At 51.6% G+C, this 14,119-nt stretch overlaps 1 protein-coding gene across 2 annotated transcripts in view; it reads left to right on the forward strand.

The window, feature by feature from the left end:
• The window catches only part of KIAA1671, a 187,283-nt gene that overhangs the window by 61,296 nt on the left and 111,868 nt on the right, over positions 1–14,119 (forward strand). For both annotated transcript variants that reach the window (XM_082640080.1, XM_082640081.1), the window contains exons 5-6: positions 1,443–4,214; positions 12,725–12,850. In XM_082640080.1, the coding sequence (XP_082496206.1) occupies positions 1,443–4,214; positions 12,725–12,850 (2,898 nt within the window). The remainder of the gene's footprint in view (positions 1–1,442; positions 4,215–12,724; positions 12,851–14,119) is intronic.

Raw genomic sequence — 14,119 nt, forward strand, 5'->3', positions numbered from 1 at the left:
AGTTGTGGCGAGCAGGGGCTACTCTTCGTTGCGGTGCACGGGCCTCTCATTGTGGTGGCTTCTCTTGTTGCAGGGCGTGGGCTCCAGGCCTGCGGGCTTCAGTAGTTGTGGCACGTGGGTTCAGTAGTTGTGGCTCATGGGCTCAGTAGTTGTGGTGCACGGGCTTAGTTGCTCCATGGCATGTGGGATCTTCCCTGACCAGGGCTTGAACCCGTGTCCCCTGCATTGGCAGGCAGGTTCTTCACCACTGCAACACCAGGGAAGCCCTTCACTCCCAGTTTGATTGCTATCTTTTCTCCACTGTTTATGTACACACGTACATGTTTATACACATGTACACATGTAGTTTTTTAAAATGGTATTTTATTATAAATATATAGTTCCTCATCCTGCTTTTCTTCCACCAGCACGACATTTTGTGTGTTCTTAGACGTTAGGACACTGGGACCTGCCCCCGCTTCTGTGGATCCAAGTGCCTGTGTGGTATTCAATTGTTTGAATATTTCAGAATTAATTTAGCCAGTGCCCTTCAGATGGGCATTTAGGTTGTTTCTGTGTTCTTTTGTTTCACAAACAGTGCTGTATGAACTTTCTTGTTCACATAGACTAGTGCACGTGGGCAAAGCAAGAATCCTGGGAGGAAGTCGGCCAGGTAAAAGGAAATGAGTGTCTTAAAATCATGACAGATATACTGAGTTGCCTAAGAATCATGCCCATTTATCTTCTCACCAACAGTGTCTGAGAGTGGCCGTTTCACCACATCCTCACCCACACTGGCTGTGTTCAGTCTAAGATTTTATGGTGTCTCACTGCTGTGATTTTAAAAGCAGCTATTTCAGGGCTTCCCTGGTGGCGCAGTGGTTAAGAATCCGCCTGACAATGCAGGGGACACGGGTTCGAGCCTTGGTCAGGGAAGATCCCACATGCCGCGGAGCAACTAAGCCCGTGCGCCACAGCTATTGAGCCTGTACTCTAGAGCCTGCGAGCCACAATTACTGAACCCACGTGCCACAACTGCTGAAGCCCACGCACCTAGAGCCCGTGCTCCGCAACAAGAGAAGCCACCGAAATGAGAAGCCCACGCACCGCAACGAAGAGTAGCCTCCGCTCGCTGCAACTAGAGAAAGCCTGCACGCAGCGACAAAGACCCAAGGCAGGCAGGCAGGCAGGCATAGATAGATAGATAGATAGATAGATAGATAAACAAACAAACGAATAAAAGCAACTATTTCAATCACCTCATCTCTTTCTTTCCATTTCAAACCGCACCCCGAGATTTTTTTTTTTGGCTGCACTGCGTGTCTTGTGGGATCTTAGTTCTCCGACCAGGGATCGAACCCCAGGCCCTGGCAATGGAAGGCCAGAGTCCTAACCACTGAACCACCAGGGAATTCCCTCCATTTCAAACCCTTTAACTTAAATTGGATTTTTTTTTTCCACAGCAAAAGGAAGGGCATGGTGTGGACGGAGCATCTGTCCCAAGAAGCCCCTGGAAGCCTGCGATGCCCCGGGAGAAATCCAGGCAGACAGAGTGGAAAGACAGTTCTGACCAAGCCCCTGGCAGCAGTTGGAGTGAAAGTGTGGTGGGGCCTCTGAGCCCTTCCGCCAGCACCCCGGATGATGACAGAAGCTTCCAGACCGTGTGGGCCACAGTGTTCGAACATCACGTGGAGAAGCACACCGTGGCTGACCTGTCAGGACACTGTCCCGCAGCCATGACCCCCAGGGACACGGCCGATGTCTTGGAGCTCAGATCCAGGTTCCTTGGGTCGAGAAGCTCTTTCCTGCAAACCACATACCTGAAGAAAGAGTGGTTGGAAAATCCCAACCCAAAGAAATCTGGACGGACTGCCTTCTCCAACGGTGAGCCCAAACAGCATCATACGTCTTCCCTCCTGGGAAGATACCCTGTGGGTGAAAAGTGCAGTAATAACCCCTGCCTCAAGCTCTTGGAAAGCCCTCCCGCATCCGAGAGGGTCGAGCCCAGGTATGACATCATGCACGCGGTCGGGGAGCGTGCGCACAGCGAGGCTGTCCCCACGGCGCCCGAGGAGAAGGCTGTGACGCTCCGGAGCAGCCAGTCTCGGCTCTCGCTGTCCCAGGAGGTCACCCCTGCCGTGACCCCTGCTGACCCCGAGCACAGGCTGGAAGGCCAGGTGGGGTCCGTCCAAAGGGCCAGTTTGATCTGGGAAGCTCGAGGGACGCGTGAGGTCAGTGGGCCAAAGCCTGAGTTCCACCGAGAGCTAAAGGACACGTCTGGAGGCAATTGTCTGTCACCCAGATGGACAGGTGGGGTGACCATCAGCTGGCAGAAAGCCACCGTGGGGGTCAGTGAAGAGAGAGGCTCGGAACCAAGCCCCGAGGCCACCTCTGCGAGGACCATCCAGGCTGCCATCCAGGAGGCCCAGCACCAGGGGATCGAAGGGGCCGGAATAAAGCCAGGGGAAAGGGGTCCCCCCCAGGGGGGCCCTCTGGAGCCTCCTTCCAGCGCTAAGGGCGAGGCCTCTGACTTCCGAGCCCAGCCACAGGCAGACGTGCTGCTGCAGAAGGGGCCCCTCGCCGTGGCTGGCGGCCAGGGTGGAGCGAGGCCGGCCTGGGTGCCGGAACCCGAAGCCAGGATGCGGAAGGCGAGCCCCAGCGACCAGAGGATGGAGAGGTGGAGGCGGCGCACGTTACCCCACGACGTGAAGTTCGATGAATTCAGCTTCCTGGCCCCAGAGCACTCTTCCAAGGCAGAGCAGAGACGGACGGGTTATTTGACCCGCACCTCAGGTGCCTTAGGAAAACTCCAACTAGCCCACGGTTGGGAGGAGCCCCAGCAGGGGAACCCGGGCGTGTCACAGGTTCTTTCAGCGGCAAAGCAAGGGTCATCTGTGGAACCCAAGGCGACCTTTTTTGCAGTGACATATCAGATTCCCGACACTCAAAAAGCAAAGAGTGTTGTTAAGCCTGGGCCCGAAAACTTGATGGAACATTCTAGAAAAATAGCCCCACCTCCATCGCCTCATCTTTTAACATCTACCTTGGTTTCTCTGAACCATGAAGAGCTGCTGGAGACCATGGGCAGTAAAAACCAGGCTCCAGGCAGAGAGCATGACTGCGTAAGCTTTCCAAAGACTCCGAGGCCGGCGTCTCTTGGGGACAGGATTCTGGGTCCTCCCAGCGAGAGAATCTCCGATGGCGACGCTTTATGGGTCCGTCGGGGACCGGAAGACAGCACTGGTTTTCACAGCGACTGGAAGGACGGTGGGAACAAGACACCCGCCCGTGGTGCTCCCAAAACACCTCCGCCTCTCAAAAGTCACCTGAAAGCCACCCATCTCCTGGTTAGAAGGAGGACGGAGGTGGTCAGCGAGACGTTCCCAGGTAAAATCAAGGACGGCTACAGGTCCAGCGTCCTCGACATTGACGCCCTGATGGCCGAGTACCAGAGACAGCCGGCCGCAGGCCCCAGGGAGGCTCAGGAGCGGACGGGGGGCCCGCCTGCAGAGCCCAGAGGCTCGAATCCTGAGAGGCCCGGCCAGCAAGGCGAGGTGGATCGGAGACGGAGGAGCCTGAAGGAGGGCCCTGAAATTGAGAGCCCCCGGAAACAAGCCAGTTTTGCCGAAACAAACCCCAGTTCTACCCCCGGCTCGGGCAAGCAGCTGGCAGAGACCCCGGGGGCAGCCACGAACACCAAGGTTAGCCCTCCTCTGTGGGCTCTGCCGCACTCAGCTCCTGAGAAATATCCAGGGGCCTCTTCTGGCCCTGCAGGTCCCAGGAAAAAAGGCTCGGGGGTCACCGAGGGTGAAAAAAAGGCCTTCATCAGTAAACATCACAGTGCAAAGTGCCAGCGTTCCCTGGCTGAGTCAAAGCCCACCACCTCCTGGGAGGATCTGGGCAGCGGGGCCACCATGCCACCCAGGTCCTCCCCCACTGACCAGAAGAAAGGGCCCCCAAGGAAATCCCTCGGGAGGGGAGAGGAGGGCAGTGTGACCCAATGGGGCAACCAGCCATGGGACTATGGAAGGTCACTGCTGGATGTCAAGAGGGCCCACTCGGAGAAAGGCCCCCCTCTCAAAATCCGAGAGGGCCTGTCCATCATGCAGGAAGCCAGAGAGAGGAGGCAAGAGCAGCCCAAAGGGAGGCCCAGCCTCCCCAGGGAGAGTTCAGAGGCCAAAGACATCAAGACGGGGCTCTGTCAGCAGGAGTCGGGGAATCAAGACAGTCAAAAGGTGAGTACAAACCATGTTGCAGTTTTGTCAAACGTTGTTAAACATGCAGGCCAGGGGTCTCAAACTCACAACCCACGTGGGTAGGCCAGGTGAGTATGGAAATGAGTGGAGTCAGGCTGGGTGTGAGACGCTAGGGAGTGGTGGGGCTTGTGGCAAATGGAGATCCCATGCCTTTTCGGAAGGGGGCAACCGCTGTGCAGCCCCGGCTGGTACTTGACAAGTGAGGAAGGTGGTGTTGAGATGGCAGATCTGATTTATCAAGAGAACCGGAAAGACCCAGATTTTTGTCTGTAATCCCCTCCCCCCTTTATGAAATGAGGACCGAGTACTAAAAAAATGCAGCTTCGTCCAAACAAAACTTGTCTGCGTTCACTATACAGCCTGTGGGCTACCAGTTTTAAACCTCTGGGCTACAGTGATCACGATAGATATCATTTATTGAGCACCTGCTGTATTCCAGTATGCTGCATCACGTTCATCATTGTATCCCCAGAATCCAGCATCCTGCTTGATGTTTCGTGAACATTCAAGAAGCGTTTGTTGAATGAGCGAGCTCACGTGAGCCTCAGGACAGTCCACTCGAGAGGGATTGTCGTGGTTTGTGTTCCTATAGAAGCAGCCCCCTGCCAGTTGTTTTAGGAGGTGATCCCCCGAGGAGCTGGTGTGGGGAGGAGAAGTGAGTCAGGGAAGGGAAGCAGGTGATGAAGGTGTGGGCACCTGAGGCTCGTTCTCACTGGAGACACCTGGGGAGCAGCACAGGTCACCTCTGGGTGGTCCTGTCCAAGGGGCAGGGGACCTGGGGTATTTGTTTCCTAGTTCCCCTCTGTCCTTGCCTGAAGCTGTGTCTGGGGCTTTTACCATTCAGACTCCTCTGACCTGGCTGGGGCCATGCTCAGTGGTGGAGAGGAAAATCCTCATGCAGCATTGGCCTGTACTTGAGTGGTGGGTAGGGCACCCACAACGTCTGCTGCAGGTATGATCACCTTGTTCAGATGGAAAAAACTGAGGCTCAGAGAGGTTCAGTAACTTATCCCAAGTCACAAAGCACCAAGTGGCATAGCCAGTGTTTGCACCTAGGTCTGGCCCGATACCCGAGCTTTCAGTGGAATGAGAGATCATGAAGGTGGGGAAGAAATCTGAGGCATGGAGTCAGCCCTCGGGAAGCTTTTGATCTCTGTGTGGAGGTGGGACACGGTGATTGACGGCCAGGAAAGGATGTGGTGCAGAGTGAGGCGCTGGAGAAGACGCCCAGGGAGACATCCCGGAGGAGGCCCTGGCCTGAGCCCCCCGTTGAGGGATGGATATGAATTCGGATGGGCTGATTAGGGGAGGGGAGGGCATTCTTGGTAGGAGCACAGCATGGGCAAAGGTTCAGAGGTGGGAAAAAAAACGGCATGCCCTGGGGCCAGTGTGGTAACTGACTATGGGGCCCTTCCTGTCACCCCCCATCCAACCTAGAAAGGGATGTTATGGAAATTAAGCGATAGGAGAACTCACCTAAGGTTCAGGGCATGTAAGTGGTGGAAGCGGACTTTGAACCCACGTGTCTTCCAACGACCATATTCAGGCTTGCGTTGGAATCTCTGCTCTGCTGCTCACCGGCTCAGCTGTGTGCAGAGCAGGCACATGGCCTCCCCGAGCCTCAGTTTCCCCCTCTCTGGAGTTAGGAGTTAACGGGGATTCCTTCCTTGAGGCGCTGCGACCAGGCGGAGAGGAGGTAAAGTGCCCAGCATGGGTCGGGCAGGCAGCGGGCTCCGCAGATGCGCCTCCAGGAAGGGTTTCGCCTCCCTCCACCACCACCCCCCCCCCCCCCGGCTCCAGCCTGTTGTTTTGGGGAAGGGAGAGAGGGAAGAGGCCGTGGAAATGTGACACTGCATGTGCGTGCCAGCGCCTGGCTGAGGGGCCCGCCGGCAGCGGGAGACTCGGGGCCTCGTGGAGGGGCCACCCCAGCCCGGCCTTGGACACCCGCCCGGGGTGCCGGGGCCCCAGGAGCGCTCATTGTCAGGGGATCTGTTTTCTCACAAAGGGGACTGGGAAGCTTTGGAACAGCTCCCCGTTCCTCTTCTCTCCTGCCCAAAGATCTTTGGTTCTTGACCTTTAAAAAATAAATAAGAGCCGAACAGAAGTAAAAAATGTTGGTTGTTGAAAATTCAAACCTTACAAGAGTGTAAAACGTGTATAGAGAAATGTCCCCACAGACCCCTTTCCTTTCCCGTCCCCCAGATGCAGCCACTGTTACGGTTTTTGATCTCCTTGGAGACTTGCCTACACTCCAGAGTGGCTTACCCATCGCATATGTATTGATTTATAATTGTTGTATTTTTCTTATTGCAAAAGTAGTGAATGCTTGGGCACAATTTAAAATATTATTGAAACATACGGTGTAGGATGGAAAGCCCCCCCAAATGAGGACCCTCTGGTGCACTGGGACCCTCCCCTCCAGGCCTGTTGGTGGTTCTGGGCCATGGGCAGCTTTGCTCCCAGGGCGCATTTGGCAAAGTTTGAGACGTTTTTTGTTGTCGTAACCAGGGAAGAGTTTGCTCCTGGCATCTACTGGGTGGAGACCAGGGGTGCTCCACAACATCCTACAGTGCAGCCCCCAACACGGAGAATCATGGAGCCCCAAATGTATGTAGATCTGAGGCTGGGGCACCCTGGCCCAGACACAGATAGGTAAATGCATACTATTCTGTGGAAACATGGCAGCATTCTTTAGAAAATCTCACAACTTGCTTTGTTTTTTCTGTCGTGTATTTAAAATTTTTTTTAAATTTTTTGTAAAATTTTTAAAGATTACTTTCCATTTAGAGTTATTACAAAATATTGGCTATATTCCCCGTGTTATACAATACATCCTTGAGCCTATTTACACCCAGTAGTTTGTATCTCCCCCCCGCCTCATGCTTATGTTGCCCCTTCCCCCCATGCCCCACTGGTAACCATTAGTTTGTTCTCTATATCTGTGAGTCTCCTTCTTTTTTATTATATTCACTAGTTTGTTGTATTTTTTAGATTCCACATATAAGTGATGCCATACAGTATGTGTCTTTCTCTCTCTGACTTATTTCACGTAGCATAATGCCCTCCAAATCCATCCATGCTGCTGCAAATGGCAAAATTTCGTTCTTCTTAATGGCTGAGTAATATTCCAGTGTGTGTGTGGCACACACATATACACACACATGCACAGCACATCTTCTTTACCCATTCATCTGTTGATGGACATTTACATTCCATACCTTGGCAATTATAAATAATGCTGCTGTGATCATTGGGGTGCATGGATCTTTTTTAGCTAATGTTTTTTGTTTTTCTCAGATATACACCCAGATACTTGCTTTTAAAACGTTAACAGAAAAAAAATAATGCATATATAATCACCTTACTATTTTTAATGGTTGCAAAGTATTTCATTATGTGACTGAGCCCAAGCTTTTTTTTATCCAGAGTTTTGTGGACGGACGTTTGGGTTGATTTGAGTTCTAGGGCTTCATTGAGCATCTTGAGGTGCATCTCTGCTTCCTTGGGTGAGGATTTCCTGATTGACAGCCAGTTCTGCTCATGTGCCCCACTTGGGGTGTGATTGCAATTAAAGTTATTCCTCCCTCCCTCCCTCCTCTCCTCTCTTCCCTTCGTTCTCACTCTTTCTTTCTTTTTCACTTAACATTTATCAGAACTTTGTCCCAGGCCCAATTATAGTATTTCATTTCATCAAATGATTTATTTTCATTTCAAGAGAGAATATTTTCACATGGCTCCAAAAATACTTATAAAGTAAAAATTCCCCCAGACCTCTCATTCTCCATCCCTCCCGTTCCTCCTCATCCTGTAGTCATATTCTTTTCTGCCCAAATTCTTTTAGAGTTTCTTTCCAGAAATTCAAGCAAATGTGAATATGTAAGTCTTGTTTTTCCTTCCCTTTTCCATAAAAGAGAGCATTCTGTAAGAGTGGTTGAAACTTTGGTTGCCTATGGGTAAGTCCTAAAAGACAGCAGTGCAGGGGCTTCCCCCCAGACCAATTTGGCCGAAGTCTCTGGGGTGCGGCCTGCCTTTGTCAGTTTTAGAAGCTCCCCTGGAGATTCTTCGGTGGAGGGTCAATGCTGAACCCACAGATCTGCTACCTGCCTTTTTTTTTTTTTTGTATAAAGCCTCTTCAAGAACTTTTGCATTCAGCCCGCAGATAGCGAGCGTCCTCATTGTTTCTAACTGCTGCATAGTAGAGGTGGATGATATTTCCCACCTTTTACTATTTACAAACCATGTATGTGCAGGTATATCTGTGGGTTCAGAATGGTGATTGCCCTTCCACGGGGGAAGGGGGCTGTGATTTTGCAGGACTGCCAGCGTGCCATGCAATGGAGCTGTACCAGTTCACATCCTCCCAGTGATGACAGGGCCCCGTCTTCCCTCAGCCTTGCCAGCTGGCTGGGTTATCAAACTTTTGGAGCTCATGCCCCCAGTGAGTGCCCTCCATCTTGTCACTTGTGTGTGAGACCATTTGTATTTCCTTCCTATAACCTGCTGTCTTAAGTTCCGCCACTTTTCTTTTGGAAAAAGAATTCTTCATTAGGAAGATGAACACTTTGTACTTTCATGATTTGACTTCTTCCTGGAAACAGCCCTGGACTGCAAGTGGGGCAGACCTGGCATTGGGCAGACCTAGCTTTGTGACTTACCAGCTGTGTGGCTCTGGACACCTTGCCAGACCTCTCTGAGCCTCAGTTTCCTCACCTGTAGAATGGGAATCCTGCTTGTCTCATGGACTTGCTGGAGATTTATCACAAAGTAACATATAGTCAAGTGCCTGGCCCAGGGCCTGATGAGGAGAAGGTTTGTGGAAGTCAGAGGGATGCACTTAGGATCAACCTTCATCTCTTCACACGTTGAATAAGTGTACGAGTCTGGTGTCGGGCCCTGTTCTGGGCACCAGGGCTGCTGGGAGGGCCCAGTCCACTGTATCAGGCTGTGCCGTCCAATACGGCGGCCACTAGCCACGTGTGGGTCTTTCAATTTAAATTAGTTAAAATTAAGTAAGATCCAAAATTCAGTTTCTTCGTCACACTGGACACATCCAAGTGCTCAAAAGCCACAAGTGGCCCATGGCCATGGTATCGGTCAGCCCAGATGGAGAACCTCGCCATAATCACAGAGTGTTCTAGCAGACAGGGCTGGTCCAGATGGGCAAGCAGAGTGAGTGAGTGGGATCATTCAGAGAGTGGTAAGTCCTGGGGAGATAGAGTAACCTCCCTGTCACCCCCTTTCTCTAAGGGGTGGTCTCATGGGAAGGGACTTGACAGATGCCATGTGAGTGATGGGAGCCCCCGAGCACCCCAGGCAGGCTGGGATCTGCGGGGAAGAGGCACAAGCAGCGAGTGAAGATGCCCCAGCGTGGAGATGAGCTGGTCCTGGGGATGCTGGAGGGACCCCAGTGGGCCCTGGGATGCTGGCCAGAGCTGAGCTGGGGAGGGGAGGAGGGGCCAGAGCGTAAGGGAGCTAGCAAAGGGTTCTGAGCTGCTGCTACCATCCGCGTCTCAGAGAGACCCCTGGCTGCCCTCTGGGCGAGAGTGGAAGCAGGGAGGCCCGTGAGGAGGCTGCCGTGGTCCCCAGACAGGTGACAGGGCTTGCACCAGGGTGGTGGCTGTGGAGGGGATAGCAGCATCTTTTGAGGAGGTGGTAACAGCTTTATTGAGATATAAATTCATGGCCCATGCAATTCACCCATTTAAAGTGTACAGTTAATTCAGTGACTTTTAGTATATTCACAGAGTTCTGCAACCATAATCACATTCAATTTTAAAATATCTTCTTCATCCCCCAGAAAGCCCGGTACCCACTGACCAGTCACTTCCTGTTCTCCTAATACCCTCCAGGCCCAGGCAACCATTCATCTACTTTCTGTCTCTATAGATTTGTCTATTCTGGACATTTCATATAAATGAAATCACACGAAGTGGTCCTTTGTGACTGACCTCTTTCACTTAGCATAATGTTTTCAAGGTCCATCCGTATTGTAGCATATATTAGTAGTTCATTCCTTTTTATGGCCGAATAATATTCTGCAGTATAGATGCACCCCATTTTATTTATCCATTCATCGGTGATGGGCATTTGGGTTGTTTCCACTCTTTAGCTATTATGGAGGAAGGTGGTATGAACATTCCTGCACAAGTTTTTGTACGCTTTCATTTCTTTGGCTATGTACCTGGGAGTGGCATTGCTTGGTCACATGGTAATAACTCCAGGTTTCACCTTCGAGGGGCTGTCAGACTGTTTTCCAAAGCAGCTGCACCATTTTGCATTCCCACCAGCAGTGTATGAGGGTTCTAATTTTTCTGCATCCTAGTCAACATTTGCTATCATCTGTCTTTCTGATTCTAGCCATCCTAGTGAGTGTGAAGTGATATCTCACAGTGGTTTTTTTTTAATTGAGAAATAATTGACATGTAATGTTATATCAGTTTCTGATGTACAACATGATGATTCCGTATTTGTATATATTGCAAAATGATCATTGTGGTTTTGATTTGCATTTCCCGTTGAGCATCTTTTAACGTGCTTATTGGCCATTTGTGTACCTTTTTGGAGTAATGTCTATTCAGATCCTTTGTCCATTTTTAGATTTGTTTGTTATTTTATTATTGAGCTGTAATTATTCTTTGTACATTCTGGATACAAGTGCCTTATGAGACATAATGATCTGCAGGGATGTTCTCCCATTCTGTGGGTTGTCTTTTCACTTTTTTAAAATTAATCAATCAATTAATTAATTAACTTCTGGCTGCGTGGGGTCTTGTTGCTGCACACGGGCTTTCTCTCGTTGCGGCGAGCAGGGGCTACCCTTCTTCGCGATGTGCGGGCTTCTCATTTCGATGGCTTCTCTTGCTGTGGAGCACAGGCTCTTGGCGTGCGGGCTTCAGTAGTTGTGGCACGCGGGCTCAGTAGTTGTGGTGCACGGGCTTAGTTGCTCCGTGACATGTGGGATCTTCCTGGACCAGGGATAGAACCCGTGTCCCCTGCATTGGCAGGCGGATTCCCAACCACTGCGCCACCAGGGAAGTCCCACTTTTCACTTTCTTAATGGTGCCCTTTGAAGCATCAAAGTCTTTCATTTTGATGCGGTCTAGTTTACTAGTCTTTTGTTGCTTGAGCTTCTGGTGTCCTATCTAAGAAACCCTTGCCTAATCCATGAAGGTCATGAAGATATAAGCCTATATTTTCTTCTAAGAGTTTTCTCCTTTTGGCTCTGACATTTAGGTCTTTGATCTATTTTGAGTCGATGTTGGTATATGATGTGAGGTTTGCAGCATGTTTTGAAGGCAGTATCAGCTTTGTTGATGGGACGGAGAGAAAGAGGAGACAGAGAGTGACCCGAGGGTCTTGGCCTACCCAGCTGGTGACGGGGACAAGGTGGGGAGGAGTGATTGGAGAGGAGGAATGGAGAGGCCTGTTTGGGGCACATGAGGTCTCAGACCAGTGTGAGCAGTGACCATAGGTGGTAAGTGGGCAATGGGATCTGCAAGTCTGGAGTCCCAACACAGAGAGACAGAAACCGGGCTCGTCCGTGTATACACGGGATTTACTTAAGCCATGGGGTGTGATAAGAAACCCCAAGGGAGTGATGTAGAAGAGGAGGCTGCGTGGCTGGCCTGAGTCACACTTTCACATGTCCCTCTGAGATGCAGGGAGCCTGAGAAGGAATAGCCAGGGAGGTCAGAGGAGAACCAGAGAGCCTCATAAGGCATCAAAAAAGAGGCTGTGAGGCAAGGGATCAGGAACCCAGCCATGCTGTTCACTCATGCTATGTGTTCTTAAGCAGATGCCGTCCCTCTCTGGGCAGGGACAGTGTGAGGTATGTAAAATCCACATTCTAGAGTCCTGTGTTTACTGGCTTGTGACTGTATCCCCTTATATATAAAAGTAACAGGATTCATACCAGCACACCTACTCCATTGTATTCATGTACCATTTCTCTGTATATGTGCACACGTGTTTGGATGCATGGAAAGATGTCTAAAATGAGGTCGTCAGAGTTGCCAGTGGCAGTGATGAGGCAGGCTAACATTTACGGAGGGCTCCCCACATGCCAGGCATGGGCGAGACTAGGGTGAAGCCAACCAGGCACCCAGGTCTTACGCACGTCTGCCCCCTGGTGGCAGCACTGAGTCACATGCTTTCCATGGGCTGGTCCATCCCTGAACTGAGGACGATTATTAGGGGGTCTTTCCCCACATGGTCAAGGCTCAGAGAGGTTAAGGAACACAGCCGAGGTCACACAGTTACTAAGTGGCTGAGGCTGGGCTGAACCCAGACCTGCTGATCCCTCATATTACCCCCGTTCATTGAGGTGGACCACCTGCCATGAGATGGTGCGGGATGGGGGGATGGAGCATCTGGTGCTTTAATTTTCTTCTTTGCCCTTTTAGGTCAGAATGGACTCTCTCGGTGTGACATATTCTTCCTGCAAATAGGGAAGCCCCAGTAAAGTCCTCTTCTTGTGTCCTGTGCCTCAGGTGCCAGCGGGGAGGGAGTTTGCCCTCCAGGATAATGAGCTGCTGCTCCAGCAGGTGATCCCTGTGGCCGCGGGCCCCCGGAGAAGCCACAGCTTCTGCAAGGACAAGAGGAGCGGGCCCTTCGTGGTGAGTGGTGCTGGCGTGGCCAGAGTGGACGCAGTTGAGAATGTCCCAGGCTGGCCCTAGGGCCTGAGGGGGACGGGGACAGGCAGGTGACTGTCCGGGAGCCTGGTGTTGTCTGACTGTGCCATGGTTCATGACGTGGAGGGTGTTTGGTGGCTCTGCTGGGGAAGCCTTCTCCCCTCGTGGATTTTTTGACCCCTTGTGGAGGGGTAGCCCCTGCTGCTTGGCGTGGAGCGGTGAGGAGAACACGTGCTGGGGTCCGAGAGCCCTGGGTTCGAATCCCAGCACTGTCTCCTCCTTTCAGCCTCTTTGAGCAATTTTTATTAATTTCTCTGCACCTCAGTTTGTTCACCAGGAGAACAGGGCTGTGATTCCTGCTTCTTTTGCGCCGCTGGGAGGATGGAGTAGGACTGCGTGGGGCCCAGCACGTGGTAATTCAGACAGTGACTGATAGTGTGGTGACAACAGGAGGAAGGCGGGGTTAAGCTGCTTCTGGAGCCGGATCGCCTGGGTTCACATCCTAGCTGTGCATGCAGATGGGCACCAGGCCTCAGTTTCCTCATCTGTACAATGGGGGTAGTAATAGCATCTACTTCACAGGGCTGATGTGGGGTTCAGATAAGATCACTTGAGAAGTGTTAGCTTGGTCCCGGGAACACGGTAAACACTTCAGTAAGTGTTACGGTACCATTATTATGATCGTTGTTGTTGTTGTTATTCTTGTTTTCGAGTGTCCTTTTGGCTGTCACTGAGCTCTGTCTCCTCAGCCAGCACTTCCTCCCTCTCAGCCTGTTTCCTCACTTGTGGAAGCAAGTAGGTAACTGAGGCGGCGGGACCCCAGGGGAACCCCCTTCCCTGGAGCCTCAGTGTCCCCAGCTGGGTTCCAGGGCTTTACCATGTCTGAATTTCCGTGATTTTCTTTTCTGTATTTTTTTCTTTTTACTTTTGCTCCATGATCCTGGGAGATCTGCTGAGCTCTGCATTTCCTCCTGAAGTCCCTCCCGGGCCCTGGGCCCCACGTGGGGACATCTGAGATAAGCCTTTTTTAATGAGGCAACACCAGCTCTGTGCCTGAGATCATTCTGAGTGCAAGGCTGCATGCATTTCAGTGGTTATCTGTGCCCGGTGTCACGTCTCCGAGATGTGGGCTCCTGCAGCATTGAAGCCTGAGGTCCATTCTGTCTAGCTTTATGGCCACGGGCAAGAGACTTCACTTCCCTAAACCTTGGTCTCCTCCTCTGTAAAATGGGTGAAGACACCGCCCCTGGCAGG

Source organism: Mesoplodon mirus (genome assembly GCF_964341445.2).
Source record: "Mesoplodon mirus genome assembly, chromosome: 13".
In the NCBI taxonomy this organism is placed as follows: Eukaryota; Metazoa; Chordata; class Mammalia; order Artiodactyla; family Ziphiidae; genus Mesoplodon; species Mesoplodon mirus.